The 26,188-nt window shown below is 41.0% G+C and overlaps 1 protein-coding gene across 6 annotated transcripts in view; it reads right to left on the bottom strand.

Annotated features, from left to right (window-relative positions):
• Positions 1–26,188, bottom strand: part of Ccdc50 (coiled-coil domain containing 50) — a 65,154-nt gene that overhangs the window by 24,123 nt on the left and 14,843 nt on the right. For 4 of the 6 annotated variants that reach the window (NM_026202.4, NM_001025615.3, XM_006522483.2 and 1 more), the window contains exons 2-5: positions 22,387–22,449; positions 21,319–21,445; positions 18,682–18,772; positions 10,731–10,848 (exon numbers count right to left, since the gene is read on the bottom strand). In NM_026202.4, coding sequence (NP_080478.2) covers positions 10,731–10,848; positions 18,682–18,772; positions 21,319–21,445; positions 22,387–22,449 — 399 coding nt within the window. Of the gene's footprint in view, positions 1–5,878; positions 6,404–10,730; positions 10,849–18,681; positions 18,773–21,029; positions 21,076–21,318; positions 21,446–22,386; positions 22,450–26,188 lie in introns of all 6 variants that reach the window. The other 2 variants (XM_011246002.3, NM_001289436.1) reach the window with 2 other exon arrangements.

Genomic DNA, 26,188 nt, shown 5'->3' with positions numbered 1-26,188 from the left:
AAGGTCTGATAGAACTCTGCACTAAACCCATCTGGTCCTGGGCTTTTTTTGGTTGGGAGACTATTAATAACTGCTTCTATTTCTTTAGGAGATATGGGACTGTTTAGAAGGTCAACTTGATCCTGATTCAACTTTGGTACCTGGTATCTGTCCAGAAATTTGTCCATTTCGTCCAGGTTTTCCAGTTTTGTTGAGTATAAGCTTTTGTAGAAGGATCTGATGGTGTTTTGGATTTCTTCAGGATCTGTTGTTATGTCTCCCTTTTCATTTCTGATTTTGTTGATTAGGATTTTGTCCCTTTGCCCTCTAGTGAGTCTAGCTAAGGGTTTATCTATCTTGTTGATTTTCTCAAAGAACCAACTCCTCGTTTGGTTAATTCTTTGAATAGTTCTTCTTGTTTCCACTTGGTTAATTTCACCCCTGAGTTTGATTATTTCCTGCCGTCTACTCCTCTTGGGTGAATTTGCTTCCTTTTTTTCTAGAGCTTTTAGATGTGTTGTCAAGCTGCTAGTATGTGCTCTCTCCCGTTTCTTCTTGGAGGTACTCAGAGCTATGAGTTTCCCTCTTAGAAATGCTTTCATTGTGTCCCAAAGGTTTGGGTACGTTGTGGCTTCATTTTCATTAAACTCTAAAAAGTCTTTAATTTCTTTCTTTATTCCTTCCTTGACCAAGGTATCATTGAGAAGAGTGTTGTTCAGTTTCCACGTGAATGTTGGCTTTCCATTCTTAATGTTGTTATTGAAGATCAGTCTTAGGCCATGGTGGTCTGATAGGATACATGGGACAATTTCAATATTTTTGTATCTGTTGAGGCTTATTTTGTGACCAATTATATGGTCAATTTTGGAGCAGGTCCCGTGAGGTGCTGAGAAGAAGGTATATCCTTTTGTTTTAGGATTAAATATTCTGTAGATATCTGTCAGGTCCATTTGTTTCATAACTTCTGTTAGTTTCACTGTGTCCCTGTTTAGTTTCTGTTTCCACGATCTGTCCATTGATGAAAGTGGTGTGTTGAGGTCTCCCACTATTATTGTGTGAGGTGCAATGTGTGCTTTGAGCTTTACTAAAGTGTCTTTAATGAATGTGGCTGCCCTTGCATTTGGAGCGTAGATATTCAGAATTGAGAGTTCCTCTTGGAGGATTTTACCTTTGATGAGTATGAAGTGTCCCTCCTTGTCTTTTTTGATAACTTTGGGTTGGAAGTCGATTTTATCCGATATTAGAATGGCTACTCCAGCCTGTTTCTTCAGACCATTTGCTTGGAAAATTGTTTTCCAGCCTTTCACTCTGAGGTAGTGTCTGTCTTTTTCCCTGAGATGGGTTTCCTGTAAGCAGCAGAATGTTGGGTCCTGTTTGTGTAGCCAGTCTGTTAGTCTATGTCTTTTTATTGGGGAATTGAGTCCATTGATATTAAGAGATATTAAGGAAAGGTAATTGTTGCTTCCTGTTATTTTTGTTGTTAAAGTTGCCATTCTGTTCTTGTGGTTGTCTTCTTTTAGGTTTGTTGAGGGATTATCTTCTTGTTTTTTCTAGGGCGTGGTTCCCGTCCTTGTATTGGTTTTTTTCTGTTATTATCCTTTGAAGGGCTGGATTCGTGGAGAGATAATGGGTGAATTTAGTTTTGTCGTGGAATACTTTGGTTTCTCCATCTATGGTAATTGAGAGTTTGGCTGGGTATAGTAGCCTGGGCTGGCATTTGTGTTCTCTTAGTGTCTGTATAACATCTGTCCAGGCTCTTCTGGCTTTCATAGTCTCTGGTGAAAAATCTGGTGTAATTCTGATAGGCTTGCCTTTATATGTTACTTGACCTTTTTCCCTTACTGCTTTTAGTATTCTATCTTTATTTAGTGCATTTGGTGTTCTGATTATTATGTGTCGGGAGGAATTTCTTTTCTGGTCCAGTCTATTTGGAGTTCTGTAGGCTTCTTGTATGTTCATGGGCATCTCTTTCTTTAGATTTGGGAAGTTTTCTTCAATAATTTTGTTGAAGATGTTTGCTGGTCCTTTGAGTTGAAAATCTTCATTCTCATCCACTCCTATTATCCGTAGGTTTGGTCTTCTCATTGTGTCCTGGATTTCCTGGATGTTTTGAGTTAGGATCTTTTTGCATTTTCCATTTTCTTTGATTGTTGTGCCGATGTTCTCTATGGAGTCTTCTGCACCTGAGATTCTCTCTTCCATCTCTTGTATTCTGTTGCTGATGCTGGCATCTATGGTTCCAGATTTCTTTCCTAGGGTTTCTATCTCCAGCGTCGCCTCACTTTGGGTTTTCTTTATTGTGTCTACTTCCCTTTTTAGGTCTAGTATGGTTTTGTTCATTTCCATCACCTGTTTGGATGTGTTTTCCTGTTTTTCTATAAGGACTTCTACCTGTTTGGTTGTGTTTTCCTGTTTTTCTTTAAGGACTTGTAACTCTTTAGCAGTGTTTTCCTGTTTTTCTTTAAGGACTTGTAACTCTTTAGCAGTGTTCTCCTGTATTTCTTTAAGTGAGTTATTGAATTCCTTCTTTATGTCCTCTACCATCATCATGAGATATGCTTTTAAATCCAGGTCTACCTTTTCAGGTGTGTTAGGGTGTCCTGGATTGGGCGAAGTGGGCGTTCTGGGTTCTGATGATGGTGAGTGGTCCTGGCTTCTGTTAGTAGGATTCTTACGTTTACCTTTCGCCATCTGGCAATCTCTGGAGTTAGTTGTTATAGTTGTCTTTGTTAAAAGATTGTTCCTCTGTTGATTTTGTTACCCTCTATCAGCAGGCGTGGGAGACAAGCTCTCTTCTCTGAGTTTCAGTGGTCAGAGCAGTCTCTGTAGGCAAGCTCTCCTCTCTCAGGGAAGGTGTACAGTTATCTGGTGTTTGGACCTCCTCCTGGCTGAAGGTGAAGGCCCAAAACAGGATCTTTCCCAGAAGCTGTGTTGCTTTGGCCAGGAAGGTGGCCAGTTGTCTGGAGTCGAAGATGTTGCCGCCTCAGCTCTGTGGCTCTTGCCGGGAAGGTGGCTGGTTGTCTGGAGCTGAAGATGGTGCCGCCCCAGAATCTCTGTGACTCTCTCGCCCGTCCCAGAAACGGCTGGCACTCTGTATTCCACACGGTCACCCGTGCAGCCTGCCCTCCGCGGAGTCCCGGAGCCAAGAAGGCTCCCGCCGGCGCCTGTGCCACAAACCTCTCAGGCCAGGCAGACCCCCGTGCTCTCACCAGGAAGGTGGCCGGCTGTCTGGAGCTGAAGATGGCGCCGCCCAGAAGCTCTGCGACTCTCTCGCCCGTCCCAGAAACGGCTGGCACTCTGTATTCCACACGGTCACCCGTGCAGCCTGCCCTCCGCGGAGTCCCGGAGCCAAGAAGGCTCCCGCCGGCGCCTGTGCCACAAACCTCTCAGGCCAGGCAGACCCCCGTGCTCTCACCAGGAAGGTGGCCGGCTGTCTGGAGCTGAAGATGGCGCCGCCCAGAAGCTCTGCGACTCTCTCGCCCGTCCCAGAAACGGCTGGCACTCTGTATTCCACACGGTCACCCGTGCAGCCTGCCCTCCGCGGAGTCCCGGAGCCAAGAAGGCTCCCGCCGGCGCCTGTGCCACAAACCTCTCAGGCCAGGCAGACCCCCGTGCTCTCACCAGGAAGGTGGCCGGCTGTCTGGAGCTAAAGATGGCGCCGCCCAGAAGCTCTGCGACTCTCTCGCCCGTCCCAGAAACGGCTGGCACTCTGTATTCCACACGGTCACCCGTGCAGCCTGCCCTCCGCGGAGTCCCGGAGCCAAGAAGGCTCCCGCCGGCGCCTGTGCCACAAACCTCTCAGGCCAGGCAGACCCCCGTGCTCTCACCAGGAAGGTGGCCGGCTGTCTGGAGCTGAAGATGGCGCCGCCCAGAAGCTCTGCGACTCTCTCGCCCGTCCCAGAAACGGCTGGCACTCTGTATTCCACACGGTCACCCGTGCAGCCTGCCCTCCGCGGAGTCCCGGAGCCAAGAAGGCTCCCGCCGGCGCCTGTGCCACAAACCTCTCAGGCCAGGCAGACCCCCGTGCTCTCACCAGGAAGGTGGCCGGCTGTCTGGAGCTGAAGATGGCGCCGCCCAGAAGCTCTGCGACTCTCTCGCCCGTCCCAGAAACGGCTGGCACTCTGTATTCCACACGGTCACCCGTGCAGCCTGCCCTCCGCGGAGTCCCGGAGCCAAGAAGGCTCCCGCCGGCGCCTGTGCCACAAACCTCTCAGGCCAGGCAGACCCCCGTGCTCTCACCAGGAAGGTGGCCGGCTGTCTGGAGCTAAAGATGGCGCCGCCCAGAAGCTCTGCGACTCTCTCGCCCGTCCCAGAAACGGCTGGCACTCTGTATTCCACACGGTCACCCGTGCAGCCTGCCCTCCGCGGAGTCCCGGAGCCAAGAAGGCTCCCGCCGGCGCCTGTGCCACAAACCTCTCAGGCCAGGCAGACCCCCGTGCTCTCACCAGGAAGGTGGCCGGCTGTCTGGAGCTGAAGATGGCGCCGCCCAGAAGCTCTGCGACTCTCTCGCCCGTCCCAGAAACGGCTGGCACTCTGTATTCCACACGGTCACCCGTGCAGCCTGCCCTCCGCGGAGTCCCGGAGCCAAGAGGCTCCCGCCGGCGCCTGTGCCACAAACCTCTCAGGCCAGGCAGACCCCCGTGCTCTCACCAGGAAGGTGGCCGGCTGTCTGGAGCTGAAGATGGCGCCGCCCAGAAGCTCTGCGACTCTCTCGCCCGTCCCAGAAACGGCTGGCACTCTGTATTCCACACGGTCACCCGTGCAGCCTGCCCTCCGCGGAGTCCCGGAGCCAAGCTTTTCTTTCTTTTCTTTTTCTCTCCTTCCTTCCTTCCTTCCTTTCTTTTCTTCTTTCTTTCTTTCTTTCTTTCTTTCTTTCTTTCTTTCTTTCTTTCTGGCTAGGGTAGCTAGGTTTTTGTTTCTTTCTTTCTTTCTTTCTCCTTTTCTTTTTCTTTCTTTCTTTCCTCTTTCTTTCTTTCTTTCTTTCTTTCTTTCTTTCTCTTTCTTTCTGGCTAGAGTAGCTAGCTATCCAGCTTGTTCCAGGAATCCTCTTTTCCTCCTGAGTACAGGGATTGCAGGCAGCTGTTAAGGCTACCTGACTTTTTTATGGGTTCAAGAGAGTTAAAGTCAGGTTTTCATACTCATGTAGGAAGTGCTTTACCCACAGAGCAACCACCGAGCCCATACCCTCCTCATTTCTTTACAGGTATTGACAGCTTGTATACCTTGGTACTCAGAACAACAACTGTAGAGTGAAGAGTGCATATTCAAACAAAACTTAACTGAAAACAATGATTTTAAGCTTTAATTACATTATTACTTCTAGGTTTAAAAATCTTCCAAGCCCACCCAGAACTTTCCGTACCCTGTGCTAGTTATCTCCTGCCCAAATGTCCCTGATAGAGATGAGCTGTATGTCTGCTCTTTGACACTACTCTAAAAGACAGCCTAAGTAACATCTCACTCCCGGGTGAGATGATGAGAGACCAAGAGAATACAGTACTTCTAGACCCACTGGAACTACACTAGACAAACACAGATGTCAACTACAACCATACCTTCTCAGTTCATTTAAATAAAACCAAACAGTCAAGAAGTTTCAATGCAGAATGGGAGTATCTGATGCAAGGCTGTGGCAAACAATGACTAGTACCTGGGATGGGCACTCTTCCAATGAGGCCCAGGGGAAGCCCCTAAGAATGCAGCACGTGCTTCCTGGAGATAGAACAGGTCTTTCCTTCTTCCTACAGACCTAAGATCAATCAGACACCTCATACAGTATCTCACACAAAGACTCCTTTTAAGGACAGGAGTTCAGATTGAATAGAGATGAAGGTTGCTTAAGATGCTTATTAAACTGACGAGCTTTAGATACAAGATTTCCAACAGGGCAACCCATTACCTGCAACATGGTGGTGGCGAAGTTCTTTATCTTCTGAGAAGGGAGAAGTCCTGGGCCTATGTCTCCTTTCTCTGTGGTCACCTTGCCCAAGGTCCCGCCCATATACAATTTCCTTACAGGGAAGTCCTGTTTTCTGTGAAGACTTGGGTGAAAGTCTGCCATGGTGATGAGACTGCTTTTCTGGACTCCGGGTTCCAGAGCTCCAGTCAGCTTCCCAGTCTTCAGAGTCAATGCTCAGAAATACCTCCCCGCGGATCTTCGGAAGTGGAGATTTCCAGAGCCTCTCCTGACCAGATCGCTTTCTTTCCTGCTGCTCACAGGCAGTCTGGGCACCATCCCTCCCTCTGCCCCAGCTAGCAGAAGGCAGGGACCTCTCTGATGGGTGGTGTTCTTCCAGATCTTCCAAGTTCTTCTGTTGATGCCTTGGTTTCTCCTTCTGCCTTACAGTCTTCCCATCGTTTTGGAGTCTACAAAACTTTGAGTGTCCAGAACCCAGTTCCCTGTCCCTCCTTGACCTTGACTGGTCTGAGTGGAGGTAAAGGGTATAAAAGTAAAAATGGATGACTTAATGAGAGTATAAATTCATTACAAAGGGAGTTGGGACCCCATACTAATATATATTTTAGGTGAATAAAATTGCTTTGAAATGTTTACAGGTTGAGATTTGGAGATGGATACTGGAATGGCCCATGCATACATAGCCAAAAGGTAAAAAGCAAAACATAAGTGAAATAATTTGAATCTAAAAGAATCTGATCATGATTAAGAAGCGCTTAGCATGTTCATATTTGCCAATAACAAAATGATGGACAATTCTACTCTATAAAGCCATCTAGCAGCTGAAATGGGTGCTAACAGAGGCTGTAAAGTTTGGTAAAACAGTGGTTTTATTGTGTTTTTAAATGGGGTAAGAACACACCATCATTGAAGTGAGAGTAAAGAGAAAGAACAATGTTCCTGACTGCTGCTTAGTTCAAAATGGCTCACTGATCTCCGCCACGTGTCCAGAACAAGCATGCCCACACATTTCCGGAGCAGCCTACTACTCTAGTCCAGTGGAGCAGGAGAAGAGTGGAGGAAATTGTTAAGAAGTAAATGAGTTGTTATACTGAGCTAATTTTGTTCCTTATTAAAGTTGAATCTTTGCAAGGAAAAAACTAAAAGAGGAATGCCATATGGTATACATGAGCTGGGGTCATCTTCCAAATATAATCCAAAACCACCCATACTATCTTCTACATCTAAAAATAAAGTATATGCTATAAATACAAGTCCCTAGTTCAAAAAACAAAACAGCCCACCATGTACATAGGGACTTTTATAGGATCTTATAAGGCCCAAGTATATTATATAAACAAGAAAAGAAATTAATAAGCACTTTGCAAGGCCATAGTAATTTTAGCATTTCTAAAGCATTAAACAACCCTTCGGAAATAGTTAAAAACAAATTCTTATTCCGTGAAAAGATGCTCAGATAACTAAGCTGTTCCTTGCTATAATCAATCATTTGCTGAACTTGGAAACAGGTTCCATGAGTAGGCAGACTTAAGGGGGTTTTGTTGAGCTGTGTTGTTGGACTCTAATATAAAGAAAGGATGTAAAAACACTGCTATTTATATAAAGAAGGAAAGTCTTTACATAAATTCAACACTTATTTTATCCCGAGTTCATAGTCAAATTTGTACTTGACATAAAATTAACTGAGATGTACCAGTTTCTACAGTTAAAAGATCTGTTCTTTTGACGTTCATTAACTGTTTTCACAACAGATAAAGAATTGGCTTCTCCAAAGAATGAATATAATACTGATGCCCTCATTCAGAGAGGTGGTTTACAGTGTCTGTAGCAGCTTATTTATGGAGCTGTGTGAGTGGAGTCCATCATTAAGCTCACAGCACAACCAAAGATTTTTGTTTGTGCATGAATTTATGAGAGTATGATTTAGTTTTAATTTCTCCTGAACAGGTATTGGTAGTAGTTGTATTTTCTATAGTTTACCTAAAATAGCATCTTTCAATCTAGGGTAGTGGGTAACCACAGTTGAAGATTCTACCCAAATCCTTTCCGATCCCTTCTGGTTGCAGAGAGAGACTTGGATGTTCTTGAGACCAGGTTATCCAGCAAATAACATTAACGTCTTCATTGGCAATCTGTGTGTGGTACGTATGGCACGCGCACATACACACACACACACACACACACACACACACACACATATATACATTTTAAGTGTGTGCCTCCATGTTTCTCATTTAAAGGAAGTTTTTGTTTAAACAATATGCATATCCAAATGTATCTACATGTATGTATATATGTATTTGTGTAGTATGCATGTATACATGTATTTATGTAGTATGCATGTATAGCACACTTTAAATAAACTTTAAAATTACAAGTCATTCATCAAGATCTCATTATTTGATCTTTTCAGAATCTATGTAAGAAATATATATTTTATAATTTCATTTTATAAATAAGAAAAATGCCAGAAGTCAAACTACAAATTTTCCTAAGAAACTGAAATAATAATCCTCACAGGTTATTGTAGGTAAGAGACGATCACAAATATGAACATGATACAAAGCAAGTGACTCTGAAGAAAAACGTAAATTTACAAATGAATAATCTGTGCTATTTTTCTCCAAACATCTCACAAATGTTTTGGATAATTTCAAATTTATAATCTATAGTTGATCATTTTTATGATTAATTAAAGCTTATGTACAGCAAAAGCTGAAAGGGCAAAGACATTGACACACTATGATTATTGCATAATTAAGGAAAAAACAGATTTAAAAAAGACAAAAAGGCACAATCTAAGAATTGCTCAATTGATCGTGTGTGTTGGGAAAGAACCCATGCATAAAGCATATAAGGAGTGCTTTGTAAAGATAAGGTGAACAGCATACTCCTTATGGAATCCAACTTGGTCTACCACAAAGGCCGCAAATGAGAACTATAAAAAATACCCACACTATAGCCGAGCTAAAGGAAATACCAGTGTCTATACAAGTTCAGAGGAACCAACACTTGCTATTCCTTAATACTCTCAAATACCTTGAAACACGCACTTATTCTACTCTCTACATGTTTATAAAAGTAAGTAAAATAAATATAATTTTTGGGATCCTAAAACAAACAAACAAACAAACAAACAACAACCCCCAAACCAAAAAACAAAAACCACAAAATGTTTAAACAGTCTCCTATCATAAAGTCTGAGTACCAGCTCAAGTTAGTATTAGGGTTTAATACAAGGACCTAAAATGGACATTTTAGGTGACTAATGTTTTTCAGACTCTTAAAATAGAGGGGCTGAAAAGATGACTCAAGTGGTAAAGAACATTCCTCCAGAGGACCCAAGTTTGATTCCCAGCACCACAGGGTGACTCAAAACCATCTTTAAATCTAGTTCCAGGAGATCTGACACCTTCTTCTGACCTCCATGGGCACATGGAATGCACAGACATACTTGAAGGCAAAACACTCATACACATAAAATAAAATTTAAAAATTTTGAGTAATTTTTGTTATATTGAACACACTTTGAAAGCAAATTTAAAAATTAAAAAAATAAAAGCCACCACCACTAAAATTCTACATTTCTAAGATTTGATTTCTCACTAGAGAATAATAAGTAACTTTATACCTCCTGGATCCTATTATATAAAACATTGGTAATAATTTTTCTTTGTATAAGATGCAATATACAATGTCAGAAGAGAAATGAGTATAATAAAGATAGCAATTTAAAAAACAAAAGAGTTGAGCTTACGGAGAAGGAGATCAAAATCAAGTTACTTTCCAAACAGGCCAAAGAGGTGACTGCTAGTTACAGTCTTGTTAGGAAAAAAAATTGGGGAGGAGGCAGCTGGGCAGTATTATTCTCAAACTACAATAATACACACACACACACACACACACACACACACACACACACGCTCCCTTCTGCTTATTAAAGGCAAAAGCACACTTACTTTTATGAGATAGAATTCTTTAAAAGAAGCTGGTAACTGGTTTTCTAAACACTCTAAGATCATTGATCTGAAAACTTTTACTCGCTAAGCTGTTTTTAGTTTTGTTCACTGGTATCTCTGCAAGTATAATCTTCAAATTGAACCTCAAATATCAATTAACACATGAAGATAGAAGAAATGTCCTTCATTTGTTAAATCTCTGAGAGCGCTTAACTAAGTTTTGTTTGCAAATGTTCTGTTCCCAACACACTCTGAAGATGATTTGCACTGCTGCAGTGTCACCACCACCACACTGAAAAGCAGGCAATACAACGTGGGACTCCAGGGGAAGTTCTCTCCCTCACCAATTATTCTATGCGGTAATGAAGCAGCAGAGGAATCAAGAACAACAGGAAACAGTGGATTGCCAGTCTGGTACTGCAAGTCATCAGAGAAAGGAAAGGGCAGATAAAGCTCTTACCCAGTGACTGATGCATGATACTCTTCTGCACTCAAACAGCACTGCTAAGTCCTCTTTGAGGAAAATGTTACCTCCTAAGCCACACCCACCATTTTCTCTACCACAAGTTTTGCACTTAGGAAATAGTACGATACAATGGCTTTATCACAAAGGAGTGCATCAACGTTACAAAGCCATGTTCAAGTTCTAAGTCAAAAAGACAACTGTCATAAATGCAAATTACAGTCTTTAAAACAAAATAAAACATAAATTTTAAAATCAAATAGAACATTGCCACAAATCTAAACTGTACTCAGGGCCTGAGGATAAGAGATATGTCTCCAAACTCCTCAGCTGATTTACGGACCAAATGAAAAAGGAGTTGTGTAGCTGAGGCTAAGGACAGAGAAGATCACATGCAGGCATTGGCTGTTACCTCCATCCTCATGATAGTAGTTATCTCCAAAAACACTGCCCCCAGAAAACTCTGGAGTGTGTTTCTTCCTCCTTTTCTCCTCCTGTAGCTCCTTCTCTTGCAAAAGACGTGCTATGTCCTAAGAAAATAAAATAGAGGAGAAAACAAGATCATCAGAGAGTGAACAAGGTTGACACAGTGAAACCAGACTCCCCTGTCAGCTGTTCTCCGTGACGAAGATCCTTCAGACTTTCATGCACTCAGCAAATGTTATTCAGATGCTTGGCAAGAGCAAGCGTATAATGCAGAAAGGCAAGCTGGACTTTATTTTTCTCCAGTAAAAATGTACCAATGGCTCAGGCTCGAAGACCAACAATTCATAAATGAGATATCTTGAAACTGCAAAGCTTCTGTAAGGCAAAGGACACTGCATAGGACAAATCTGCTGGTTTGTCCCAATCTAGAGATTGGGAAAGAATCTTCAAGAATCCTACATCTGACAGAAGGATATTATCCAAAATTTATAAAGAACTCAGGAAGTTAGACACCAACAACCAAAATAACCCAATTAAAAAAAAAAAAAAAAGGTATACAGTTCTGTATACAGAAATTCTAAACAGAGGAATTGTGAATGGCTGAGAAGCACTTAAACAAATGCTCCAAGTTCTATTCATCAGGGAAATGCAAATTAAAATATCTCTGAGGCTCCCATCAGAATGGATAAGATAAAAAACTCAAGAGAGCACATGGTGGTGATGGTGTGGAACAAGGGGAACACTTCTTCATTGCTGGGTGAGTACAAACTTGTACAACCAATATGGAAATCAATTTGGCAGTTTCTCAGAAAACTGGGAATAGTTCTACCTCAAGACCCAGCTATAGCATTCCTGGGCGTATACCCAAAAGGTGTTCCAGCATCCCACAAAGATTCTTGCTCAACTATATTCATAGCAGCTTTATTCATAATAGCCAGAAACTGGAAACAACCTAGATGTCCCTCAACTGAAGAATGGATAAAGAAAATGTGGTACATCTACACAATGGAATACTATTCAACTATTAAAAACTAAGACATGAATTTTGCAGACAAATTGATGGAACTTGAGAATATCACCCTGAGTGAGGTAACCCAATCTAAAAAAAAAGACATGCATGGTATGTACTCACTTATAAGTGAATATCAACCATAAAATACAGTTACCATGTTACACTCCACAGACCCAAACAAGAAGGAAGGCCCAAGCAAGGATGCTTGCGTCTCACTTAGAAGGGGGAATAAAATAGGCATAAGATGCAGAAGGAGAGAGGGAACTGGGAGGGAGGGAGAATGGGTAGGGCAATTGGGGGGGAGGAGGGTCAGGGTCAGATGTGCTGAAAGACAGGAGAAATTGCTAGACAGCCACAAAGATGAATGGAAACCTGTAACTGAGAGGGGTTAATAGGTGGGGGCACCTCCAGCAGTAAACAGAGACCTGGGATAAGGGAAGTGCTCAAGAATCAATGGGGGTGACATTAGCTGTGACTTACTAAACTGGGGATATAGAACCTGAAGAGGCCACCTCCTGGAGCTAAGCAGGAAACCCAGTGGAGCAATAGAGACACCAACCGACCCACAAAAGTTTCAACCCAAAATGTATCCTGTCTACAAGAAATACAGGGATAGGAAATGGAACAGAGAATGAGGAAATTGCCAATGAACAACCAGCCCGATGTGAGACCCATCCCGTGGGCAAGCACGAATCCCTAATACTATTAATGATACTCCGTTATGCTTGCAGACAGGAGCATGTTGTCCTCTGAGAGGCTCCACCTAGCATCTGACACAGACAGATACAGACACCGAAAGCCAAACAGTGAATTGGGCTTGGGGACTCCTCTGGAAGAATAAGAAGAAGGATTCTGGGGCCCGAAGGGGATAGGAACACCACAGGAAGACCAACAGAGTCAACTAACCTCAACCCTTGGGGGCTCTCAGACACTGAATCACCAACCAAAGAACATACACAGGCTGGGCCTAAGCCTCCTCCCTCATATGTAGGAGATGTGCAGCTTGGCCTTCATGTGGGTCCCAAACAATTGGAGTGGGGGCTATCACAAAAGCTGTGCCTGACAGATATTTTCTTCTAGCTGGCTGCTTTGTCTGGCCTGAGTGGAAGAGGAAGTCCCTAGCCTCACAGAGACACCAGGATTGGGGGATACCCAGAGGGGCCCCATCCCCTCAGAAGAGAAGAGGAGGGAGATGGGGAAAAATTGTGGGAGGGGGTGACCAGGATGGGGGCAATTAGTGGGATGGAAAGTGAATAAGTAAAAATACAAATTTAAATTTAGAAAAACTATAAAGCTAGTTAAATCTATAGAGTCAAAGTTTACCTAAAGCTAATTCTAACATAATTTCTAAAATATGTATTTATGTTTTTCATCCAAATATATGATTAGGATTTGCAAGAAAATAGCAAGCTCCACAACTTAATAAACTGACTTATAATTTAGTTATAAAATTTGTACTTTTACAATACAATTAAAAGTTTTATAATTTTATGAAATTCTATTAAGATTATATTTTTACAATTTTTATAACTAAAAATCATAAGATTTTTAATTTTTGGTGGTGATTCTGAGTCAGCTTTTCACAGAAATACTGCTATGTTAACAGTAAAAGAGAAGGTATGAAGGTAAACTTCTGCCTGGAATGCACAGGCCCTGTCTGAGCACTTGGGAGAGAGAAGAAAGCAATCACAAGTGGGGAGGGAGGGACCTGGGAGGAAAAGTGGTGCTGGTAGGCTGGTGAAGGAAAAGGACTGAAGCCCTGAGAGCCAGCAGAAAGAATGGAAACAGGCAACCTTAGGAGGTAGAAGGTTGGGGGACACCTCTCTCCCCCAGAATGCACCGAAGACCTGGGCAGTGAGAGAATCCCAGGACTCAAAGGGAGGGACCATAAATGAAGTGTTCAACAGTAGGGAGAGGGAACTTATAGAGCCCACCTCTAGCAGGAAGACAGGATATCCAAGTGAGGGATGGGGTTGCCATTCCACAGTCACACCTCTGACCCATAATTGTTCCTGTCTGAAAGAATTACAGGGATGAAAATGGAGAGGAGCCTGAGGAAAAGAAGATCCAGAGACAGACCCAAAGTGGGATCCAGCTCAATGGGAGGTCCCAAGGCCTGACACTATTACTGAGGTTATGGAACACTCACAAAAAGGGAGCTAGCATGCATGACCTGTCTGCCAGAAGACCCAACAAGCAGCTGAAAGAGTCAGATGCAGATATTTGCATTCAACCAATGGACAGAAGCAGCTGACCCCTGTTGTTGAATTAGGGAAGGCTGTAAGAAGCTGAGGAGAAGGGCGATCCTGTAGGAGGACCAGCAGTCTCAATTAATCTGGACCCCTGAGAACCAAACAGACAGCATACACCAGCTGATGTGAGGCCCCTAACACACATACAGTAGAGGACTTCTGGTTCTGTGTTCATTCAGAGGTGATGCACCTAACCCTCAAGAGACTGTAGGCCCCAGGGAGTTTAGAGGTCAGGTTGAATGAGGGGTGGAGACATTCATGTGGAGACAGGAGGAGTGGGAAGGAGGTATGGGATGTGGAACAGTGGGAGGGTGGATGGGGAGGGGAGTAAAATATGGAGGGTTAAAAAAATCAATTAATTAATTTTAAAAAAGAAGAATACAGAGTCAATGGGAGTTGCCACTGCACTACAGGTCACAGGTCTCAAAGGGAGATCTCCTTCAACCTTCCAGCTCCACTGCAGCCTGAGGCACTCCTGCAGGTGACTAAAGACAACAAGGTTTTCTCTGAAAGGAGCTCCATGCAGCTAGTACTAGTCACTAAACTCGATGCTGTCAATCAACTGATCATTCTTGACAGGAACAAACCCGTGATCCTCGGTTCCCTTCCTGTTAACACAGAATCCAAAACAGATCACACTGTCTCAGCAGATCCTCCAAACAAAATGAAATAAAGCACTTGGTCCAAAGCATGCACTGTAGTTAACTCTTTAAAGTGAACACTGAAGGCTGGGGGTACAGCTCAGTGGAAAACTATCCCCAGCATCCCCAAGGCTCTGAGTTCAATTACCAGTATTGCTCCACAAAATTGCAGAAAGAATGAAAGAAAGGAGGAAGGGCAGCTTGGTATGCCACAGTTGGCTGACATCATGGGAGGCCTGCCGTTTTCTGGATAGAAATGGAGGAGTGGTGGAGGTGGGGGGGAGGAGCAATGAAACATACATACAAACGTTCTTAACGGGGCCAAATAAGCTCTCAACAGTAGAAAATACAAACACAAGGCCAAGGTCCTTAACCTCATCTATCCGGTGGAAGAGCACAGGAGAATAACGCAGAGCATGGCGGCTCATTATTCTAGCATAGCCACTAATAGCCCAGGCAGCCTCAGACCTTTCCCAGAGGGAACACTCTCCTGAACCATGGGGCTGAGCAATTTAGGGAAACTTTACACTACATACAGAAGGGTTTCACCTCTGTCTTACAATTCATAATAGGTTTTCAAGGAAAGAAAATTTTAAATTAAAAATGAAAAGATTATCTAAAAATAATGAGCTTTACACGACGGTCAGTAATAGGGGTGAAAGAGAGTATCAAACCCACTCATTTGGATTGCTACTCTACTCTATTAGTTATATTTAATAAACGAGTGCCTAACTTAGGGGGACTCTCAAAGTAGGTATAATATCAAGGGTTGCCCTATAAAGCCAGGAACCTTGGAAAGGCTCTAGGTGTAATGTAGCCAAATCCCTAGGCTAAGATGAGGAAGGTTCCCTCAACCAGAAGCCTCCCTCCCTCCCTTCCTCCCTCTGCCTTACTGCTGCATATATGCACATGTAGTTTACAGACCAAAACACAGCCAAAATTGCACTAACACAATCTACTGCTGCTTGAGCTGGTCTCAAAATAATTAACTTATATAAATACAATTCTGTGGACTCGTAACACCCTGACAATGCTACCAATAAGCACAGCTCACAGAGGATTCATTTGATTATGAATCAGTTACTAAGTTTCTCTCTTAACAGTTCGTGGTCCACATGGCTGATACACCAGAACCATGACAGAGTTAGCCAAAAGAAAGGAGAAGAAAACTTTCCTAAAATAGCATTACACCACATACACGTTTTAAATGTACAAGATATAGTACGCCTTTGTGTACACACATACACACACAGAGAGATACAAACATACACAAATATACATGTCATGCACATATACAGAGTTATAAGAATTTAAGTTATGTCAACTAGACATACATTCTTTGGATTTACTTTAAAACACCAATGAATGCCTATTTGTGACCTAAGAGATACACAACAAAATGGAATCAACCCAGACGCCGTCATCTCAAACACTACTAGTCTAGTACAGCAACAAGCTGCAGCCTCTCCAATGGGCACCTAGAGAACATTTTAACTAGTGTATTTAACACACTACATAAAAGCAATGTGAGGTGAGGAAGAGAATGGAGAAGTGGAGGGGTACAGGGAAGAAAGAAAAGGAGGAAGGGAAAGAAAATGGGGACTAGAATCATGTGAAGCAGGCAGCCTCTTGTCCTCCTTTCTACATCTGTCTGCACAAAGGCCCTGCTTTCCTCACATGCGCTCTCTGCTAACACATCCAATAGGAGCTATAATAAACACTGTAGTAGCTGAAAATGCTCACTCTCCTACACAAAGCTGTAGGCCTCTATTATGTCTCCTGAGCAACACTGTTTAGAAAAGTCCCCCTGACCCAAGAAGAAAGGCTTTGATCTTTACTTTGTGGTTAGGGCTGGGGTGGGGGCCGGGAGGTAGGGATGAGGGGATAAACTACTCAGGGGAGTTGACACAGAGTCTCCAAAGATTTAGGTGAAAATGCAGAGAAGAGTAGTTTTCCAGAACTACACTACTGAGAAATGAACTAAGCAGACTCCACAGGAAGAACAAGGAGAGAGCGAGCAGTTCATTAGTAACCAAGAGTGCTTTGCCAAAATCAGGCCAGAGACATGGGACTATCACTCTGCTTCTGAGGACCACAGACCCAGCCTTCAGCAACAAGAAAGGAACATCAGTCAATTACTACTAATAACACACAAGTCACTGAAAGTCACACTTTTTTCATAAGAATATCTTTCACAGCAGTCATCCTGATATAACTAAGGCATGAGTTTGAGCAGATAAAAAATTTGAAGAAATTTCTATGGGCCAAACATAACAGCTTAGTTGCTAAAATCTCCATGCTGGTGTTTCTCAGTTAACTTTCGATTCTACTAGGGAAGGCCAGATAGATCAACACAATGAAGGACAAGCAAAAAAAAAACAAAACAAAAAAAAAACAAAACAAAAAAAAAAACAAAAAACAAAAAAAAAACAAAAACAAACAAAAATACAAAACAAAACAAAACAAACCTTTAAACCACACCATATTGGAACCCACTTAAGTCATTTACTTTTCCTCTATTTTTGCATATATACTATAGAAAACTAGAAAACCCAGCCAGCCAAAGCAAACAAGAAAGCACTTATCAATGTCACAAGCACTGGAGGTCTTTTACATACTATTTCACTGAATTCCAACCACAGCCTCCCAGTTGCAGAGATATAGGGAACTGACATGCCTGGACATTTTGGAACTTAACACATATTTAACGAAAAAGGTGAAAATCAAACAGCTAAAAACTAAAAAGATAAAATTTAGGCCTGATCATCCCAACTTTCAAGCACACACTTAGATATTGTGCATAATGCATATGTTAGAACTAAATAGCACACAATTTCTCTAGCATCTTATTGTAGCTTGGGAGAAACCATTATTTAACACTTGCTTTCTTATTCTGCAAAATGGGATTAATTACTACCTTGTTTACTTGAACCCACAGACCTAAAATCTAGTGTTTGGTTTCTCTTTCTATCCTGTTTTCCTGAACTGAGATAGGATCAGAGAAGACAAGTAGTATTTACAAGATGTCACTCCATCTGTTAAATTACACAGAGAAGCTTCCTGTCTAGAGAGTACAATTACTTCTTTCAGCCTGGTTTCATCCCAGGAGAACATTTATTAAAGAGAAGCTAGACCTGCTGCAATAAGAAAAGGTCTCTTATCACACTAAAACAATGAAGTAAGACGTCAACTTTAATTAGTACTTGTCATAACTATCAGATAATCCTGATTTATTTCTTTAACAAACAGCTAACACTCAGATAACTCACACTCATTGGTAATTAATTAAATAACAAGGAGCAAAGGTGGCTCTGGGTATAAAGGATAATTTACTAATAATGCTGATTTACCTAAAAGTGACACATGCTGATTACTGTAGAACAATCCCACTTTACTTGATTTAGCATCACCCCCTGTAGCTATCTATGAAATGTGTCCCTGGATTGACCAATCATTTTCTTCAGTGCTATAAATCAATACAATGACCACCAAAGCCTATTTCATGAAAGGGGTGGTTCTAATGCTAAGGTCTGGTTCCCCAAATGGATCTTGATTTGTCAGTAAAAGAAGGCCAGGGGCCAATTGCTGTGTAGAAGGTATAGGTGTGACTTCTGGGTCGAAGGAGGAAAAGGCAGAGGAAAGAGAGGGGATTTTTTTCTGCCATGCTTTGGAGGAAGAAGACATGTGAGGTCCCCCCAGGGGGGTAGAGAAGGGGACTGGGGACTGTAGCCTCTGCTACAGGCTGGTGGCCAAGGATCCTGGCAGGGGCTGGGTGGGACTAGCCACTGAAGTTTAGGGCAAGTGGAGAGAAGGAGAGAGATAACATATGTCTTTCTGTAGTGCTAGAAAACTAACTCAATTGCATGTCAAGATTTCCCCACAATACAAGCCATGAAGAGACAATAAACAGTGGTCCACAGAAAACAACACCCAGGCTCGCCTGAACTCCAGATGAGGAGTCCTGCTGCCATCCAGAAAGGCTGAATTGAGCTAAATCTCTTCAATGGACATAGAACTTTAACAAAATCATACCTCATCCTTCTTTTCCTGAATGCGTCGTCTCTCAGCCTCAATGGTTAGCTTCTCCTGGATTTCCTGAGCAATTTCACAATCATGTTGTTCACTGTAAAACAAAGGTATAGGTGATATAAACAAGACAGAAGGGAGCATTCTTCTTAAACAGAAAGTTTTATTGAATACTCACTATGAGCTGATAACATATTTTAACTCAATCTGCATGGCACTGGCAAATAAGGATCAATGCCCAACCGAACAGAGGAGAAAATTGGAACACAAAGGGACTACATTGGAAAACTGGCATCTCCTTCAGACACTGTAATGAAAGCTACATCGCATCACCCAACTGGAGCCACTCTACAAGAAAGCACCGGCTCTTCCAGAATTCTGCAGAAGCTGCCTTGCCCAGGAGATCAATACCCACCAATATCAAAACACAGAACACATAGAAAAAGAATGTGAGCAACTTCATGAAAACATCAATAATTTTGTGATTATAAGTAATAGCATGGCTTTTTAAATGTTATATAAATAACACATAAGCTTTATTATTTTTAAATTTAGTAACCAAATGATGTGTTAAAAATTTTATAGGACAAAAAGAGCTTGCCTTCTTTAACTGTGGCTCCAAGTGGAGGCTTCTTTGGAAAATGCCAATTTCTCAACGCTTTGGACATTAGAAACATTGTTGCTACCACAGCTTTTTTTTGTTTTAATTTTTTGCTTATTTGTTCAATGTTGGTATTAATGCATAAAACAGAAAATTAACAAACACCTACTATGGGCCCAGAACAATGTTCAACATGGAGAAAACAAACAATCCGAAAGTCTTTCCTACATTTTGATGGAAGGAATCAGGGCAATCATTTTGCTAAGAAAAACAGAACCTTTAAGATGTATTTATTTATGTATAAGGGTTGCATATGTGTGTGTAGGCACCACATATGTCTAGTACACAAGAAATGGAGTTATGGATGGTTGCTACGGGTGGTAATGGGAACTAAACCTGGTTCTCTCCCAGGGCAGCAAGTGCTCTTTACCACTGAGCCATCTCTCCTAGCATCTTTAAAACAGAGAAATTTCATTTTCTCGGAAATAACTATAAAGTTTCAGTTTTTTTTAAATGAAAGGTTTAAAATTGTATAATGTGGTAGTCTGGGAAGTTACTGCTTTTACAAAGTAATCATTTAGGAAAGATGAACAAAAATGTGCTTAGCAATTACTACTTTGAAACAAGCTGGGGGGAAAAACAATTATATTTTGCAGTTCACCTGCTAAAAAATATATTTCCCACCATTTCCCCCCAAAAACTGAACTTCAAATATTTCTGAGTCTCAGACACGTTTGTATACTCCATGTTCAGAATTAGCATGTTACATTACACCGTACTATCAGGACAACCCTAACTTCTCTGGAGCAATTGAAACCCAAATGTTCTATTTCAACAAACCCAAGGAAATAAAAATCATTTTCATTTGTATCAAAAGTGGAAGATGTACCTGAAAGTGCATATGTGTCTATATAAATAGTATCTACTAACACTATACACTATACACATAGTATACGCATTATAAGGTAGTATTAAAACAAACCAGAGTATATAGAAGCTCAAATCAGATTTTGCTTTCAGACATGGTAGGAACCAAACAATCCCTAAATAAACCATCTATAGGCCTGATTTTGGTCAGTCATGAGCTATGGGTTCTCATGCCACTGAATAAGTTATAAATCATGGCTTAGGCTTAATGACTTTCTGTTGCAGGTAAAGTAAGTTAGGTTCTTACCCATTAAAACAAGAAATAAACGGTAACATGGTAATAATGAACAGAAAGAAAGCAGAAGCACAATGTGGAAAGCAGATCAAAATTGCAAAAGTCACAGATGACACAGAAGATGTGAAAGTGAAGCTTAGGCTGAGCTTCATGACTTCAAAGCTTTCAAGTGAGGTGAGCTCTAAGTCATCAGCTAAATATACAGAACGGCGAGGAAGGAGGAGTACCTGAGTGAGCAGCCATCAATACTGGCTAAAGGTCCCGATTGGAGTGACAAGTACTATTAATTACAATTCCTGCTGTGCCAGCTAGCTAGACTGCCAGAGAGCAAAGGCTGAAAGGTACCATTTCTAGCTTCCCAGGAGCCCCTGATTTGGGGGTCCTACAACGAAATGTTGTATTTCTCATATTTAGCACATATAACTTATCACTCTACAACCCAGTGCTTTCTAGGACATTGTGCTTCTTGAAAAGCAAGGAAATCAAAGAAAGACGGAGCAGCAAACATAGCTAAGAAAAACTAAAGGAACTCATTATAGCACATAAAAAATTGGTGTCTGTTATTCCAATGCTTTCCCCAAACAAACTTACAGTCAGAAGACAAGAGATTATTTTCTTCATGACATGGGTACAAAGACTAAATTGAAAGAGACAAACCAATCAGTTCAAAGTCACAGAGCTAAAAGCGTACTGAACATGATTAACATTTCCCAATACTTTGTTCAAAAACAAAAACATTTTTCAAGGAAAATTACTGGACAGCCACCATACAGTTTGAAATCCCAGACAGAAAAGAAACAGAGATGGGAGGGGCCCCTCCCCGCCCTAGCTGCTGTTCCCATAGGCATGCCTCATGTCCACACCATTCCCCAGATCTCACAGGGCTTTGTAGCGCTTCTGGAGCTGAGCTTGGGCTTTGAGGTCTTCCTCTTGGAGCTGCTTAGCAACCTGCAGATCATGTTGTACCAGACGGTTCCGCTGAATGTTGGATGCCAAATGATGCTCAACTGTACAGAATCATTAAAAAGGGAGTTACAATATGCTGATTGGCTAATAAAAACCTCACAGTTAATTTAAGAAAAGCCTCACAATGAAAAGATCTATATTTCCACCACTCCATTTTATATTTCTAACGATAGATAAAAGCACTACAACAATTATTCCACTAAGTACAAAGAATACAAAAAGGAGTAAGTCATTTGCTTTGGTCATATGACATAAAAGTAGCAGTGTCATGATGTCTATATAGACACTCTAAGCTGGCCACTGTTCTTTCAACTAACTTCTGTTTCCATCCCAAGAACTCACAAATTGCTATATAACTGTGTTTTACTTTCCACTAAAATCCTTAGTAAGTACTCAGAACAATCCACAATGTGGTGTTGGGATTATACCAGTATTATTTGGCAGAATGCATGTTTAGCATGCAGGAAGCCCTGGGTTCCATCCTTGACATAACAGCATCAGCTTAGAGTGGTGTTACATGTCTGTAATTTCAGCACATGGAACACAGAGCAGAAGGACTTCCAAAATCATCCTAGACTATACAGCAGGTTTCATTTCATCCTGGGCTACATGAGACCCTATCTTAAACAACAAATCCACAATGTTACTGAAAGTAAACACTACCATTACCTGTGAAAAATGCCCCAGTCTCTATTTCACAGGAAAGCCTGACAGTCTACAGATATACTTACAACCACTGTCTCCCTCCCAAAGAAGGGAGGAGAAAGTCTGTCCCGTTCCCCAGACAGTAAGTATTCTTCTTATCCCTGACTCTCACTCCAAAACATGTAGACTTCATTATGTACCCCTGTCATTTGCCTAGACCTATCCTTCAGGGTAGACTAAGGTATACTTAGTGACTTTCTCCTTCCCTCACAAGAAGAGACCAGGCAAGCTGCCACTAAAGAGAAAGCTGCAGGCTCATGAATTAGATGTTACTTACTCTCTTGTTCCTGCAGGCTATGGGCCAGGGTGTGGTCCTCCAGGACGGCAAAATCTCTACACACTGTAGAGGACAAAGAACAAAATGGAGAACTAATTAGTACTATTTCACTTTAATATAAAAATAAAAGAATTCTGTGCACTTTAGAACAATTTCAAATTTTTAGTTTATTAGTTTAAATAATTTATAATACATAAAATGTCTCATTAAAGTATAAATTCATCATTCACAAAAATCCTTAATGTTGGGTCTGGAGAAATGGTCCAATGTTTAACAACAATCACTGTTCTTGCAAAGGATCTTAGTTTGGCTTCCACAGGCACCAGGCACCCATGTGTTGCACATACATAAATGCGGATAAACACTCATACAAATAAACAAAAGTAAATAAATCATAAAATGAAAACCCATGGCTCCTGCTGAATGTCAAGTATGCAACAGAAGAGTGATTGACTCTCCTCTGTCACCTGATGTAGAAATATTAAGTACAGCCTTCAAATCCGAATTCCCATCTACCTCTCAATCTGCCTGGGGGATGCTGATCCTTCCTGGCAGACAGACAGTGATCCATTGTGTGTGTGTGTGTGTGTTATTGTATGCATAATATATATATATATATATATATATATATATATACTATATATTTTATACTATATATATATATGTATATATATATATATATATATAGTATATTGTCATCCTCTACTGAACTACTCACAAAGTACAAAGACTTCTAAAGTTTCTTTGTTAATCAGAAAAGATAAAGACATTTATCCCTGCATACTGCATACTGAAGAATCAAGTCGTATTAACCAGTTGTAAGATTGAGGATACTGATGCTGAAGAGGTAGCTCAGTGGTTTTTAAAGAGAGGTTACAGCTCTTGTATAAGAGGCAGGTTGCATTCCCAGTACCCACATGGCAGCTCACAACAGTCTAGTCCAGTTCCAGGGGATCCATAGTCTTTTCCAGCTTTTGTGGGTACCATGAATATATATAGTACATAAACATGCACACAAGCAAAACACTTAAATATGTAAAAAATGTTAAAGTCTAAAATAAGACTAATGATCCCTGTAGTTACTGGTTTGAGTTCTCATTTTCATTTATCTGGTTGTTGCATATATGTAGCAAAGAAAGAGGAAGGCCTGGCAAGTATGGAAAAGCTCAGACATCATTATATGTGATAAAGATACAGTAGAAGGGAGAAACCTGTTTTGTTTGCCAAAACTACCCACTAATATTGGATAGAAAATTTATGATCAGCCTTCAATATCCCACTTCAAATACCACTTGTCTATTAATCCAAACTTACACCAGCACATTGGGCTGTTTATATGATGGTACTATAGCACTAACTCATGACACAATTTTATTCATCTGAGTCTCCAGTACATATTGTAAATCCTGAAAGAGAGGAATATCTTATGGGCCATTTTATTCCCACTCTATAATAATGCCTGGACAGTAATTTTTAAATAGAGAATAAGGATGATTTCATTACATACACACCACACCACATACACACACACACAAACACACATACACACACACACACACACACACACACACACACACACAGAACACCCCATGCACCCATGCACGTGAAATTCTAAATGTTCCCACTCATGTCTATCTAGTATACTGATTCACTCATATTCTCCACCTACTCAAAACAGGCCTAAGAAGGTATCTATCAATCCTTCTTCAAGAAACAGCAAAATTTCATCAACCAAATTCAGTACATGTATCTGCCTCTGATAGAACCATAGAACATCAAGAAAGATGGTCTACTCAGACAGGTGGTCCACTATTGATCTCCTTGGACCATAATAAAACATACCACTAAATGTATAAAAAATAATCCTGACAATCCCGAAATGGTGAGAGTGATGCTGCCTGTAATGTGTGTGTGTTTGTATGTGTGTTTGTATGTACGTGTGCACCCACACACACATGCAATTTTAAGTTTGTTAAGGCAAGAAGCAAAAAGACTTAGGATATATGTAGCACTTTGAAGCAGAGTGTAACGTGGTAAGAAGCCGATAAGAATTTGTAGAATTTGTAATTAGTTTCTTGAGTCACTGCTTTGAAAAATCTAGCCTATGACCTCAGAAGTTGCTGGCTGCCAAATACTTTTAAAGTTAGAAAATATTAACCATATGAAAAAATTAAATAAAACAAGTCAAGGTCAGTAAGTCAAAAACAGAAAGAAAAAGTTTTAAATCCAGTAATAAGACATCTCAGGGGTTAATTCTGCAATATGGACAGCAGATAAAAAGAGAAAAACCTACTTTTGCATTAAAAAGTTCTGCAACAGGATAGATCCTTCCAAATATGCAACTAAAAGAGTCACTATGTTAGTTCCAATACCAACACATATAGCACCAGAAACTTTTATTCCCAAGGAGATATCAAGAACAACAGCATTATATGACAGACTTTATTTCAAACAGTCACTGTTCACAGAAAAGGTAAATAGCTTATCGCCTCATCCAACGTGTAAACAACAGTGATAATCACATACAGTTTCAATAGTGATCAAATCCAGCCTTACCCTGTCCAATCCAAGTAATGGTTTATATTCCCATTAAGTACTTTTATAGCACAAAGGCTTCCTCCTCTCAAACCAGAGCATTAAGTAAGTAAGTAAAATGGTCTTCAGAAAAATACAGCCTGTGACCTACAGTGGGTACCATGAACAGTGCAGTCTTAGTTTAAGCCGGAAGACATCCACATTCCCTAAAGCGTACCACTGAACCATGGCACTATGAAGCCTCCTGCTTTGCACAACACGTACAGACCAAGTAACATCTGTGGTATATACAAGTAGAAGAGCCAAACAGTGATGTTGGGAAGCCTTATAGAATACTATTATTATTATTATTATTAGTTTTAGAGCTTTATTGTAGAAAGGCAGAGAGAAAGAGAAAAGGTAGAAAAGGAGAGGTCAGCCATGGCCAAGTGGAGAGAGGGGGAAGAAAGGGGGAGAAAGAGAGCTAGAGAAAAAGAGAGGTAAGAACTTAAGAGCTAGAATACTCTTGACTACAACAGAAATATCTGACTTTTCAACTTGAGTTGAATTTTCAGAATGTTCCAGAAAGAATAAGCATAAAAAACCCTAATAATATAGCGTAGGATTACAATGTAACTAAAATTCCTTTCCTTTTGAGACATTCTATTTTCCAATAATTTTCCATAAAGTGGATACTTACAATCCTTTCAGAACATTTTGTAATAAAAAGATGTGTTTTTACAGTAGTGTAAATATCCAAACAGTAGAGCAATAAATACTCATTAGGAAAAGGACAGGTTTTAGTAGGTTTTGATTCAATTTATACTATTCCCTTGTGTTTTATGGCAAAAAATACAAATAAATCTACGTAAATCTGTCTGATTTTTCTGAAGCAGCAAATGTAAAATACAAATAGTTGTTCCACTCTTACCAGAAAAATAAATAAAGCCAGTTTTCCACTTGGAACAACTATCTATTAGCATACAATATGCAGGTGAATTCATGTTGAAACTTAAATAAAAGCAACGATTTATAGAATAGAAAGATAGGTGTGTAAGCTTAAACATGTGCATAGATGCACAAATGTCATACTCACACACACACAGAGACGGGCACACTCACACAAAACACTAGTCTAAGCACAGAAGAGACATTTTAAAAAGTAGAACAATCTAATCTCAAAATTTTAACTCTTATGCAGTTTATCAAAGTAAATTTCTGTGCCACTAATGTCTCCTACGGCCAAATTCAAAGCTAAGTGTAAAACCAGTAACTTAAACCACTTATT

The sequence above is a fragment of the Mus musculus genome, chromosome 16, assembly GCF_000001635.26.
Source record: "Mus musculus strain C57BL/6J chromosome 16, GRCm38.p6 C57BL/6J".
Classification (NCBI taxonomy): domain Eukaryota; kingdom Metazoa; phylum Chordata; class Mammalia; order Rodentia; family Muridae; genus Mus; species Mus musculus.
The sequence above is the reverse complement of the archived record's forward strand: the minus strand, read 5'-3'. Positions and strand labels throughout refer to the sequence as shown.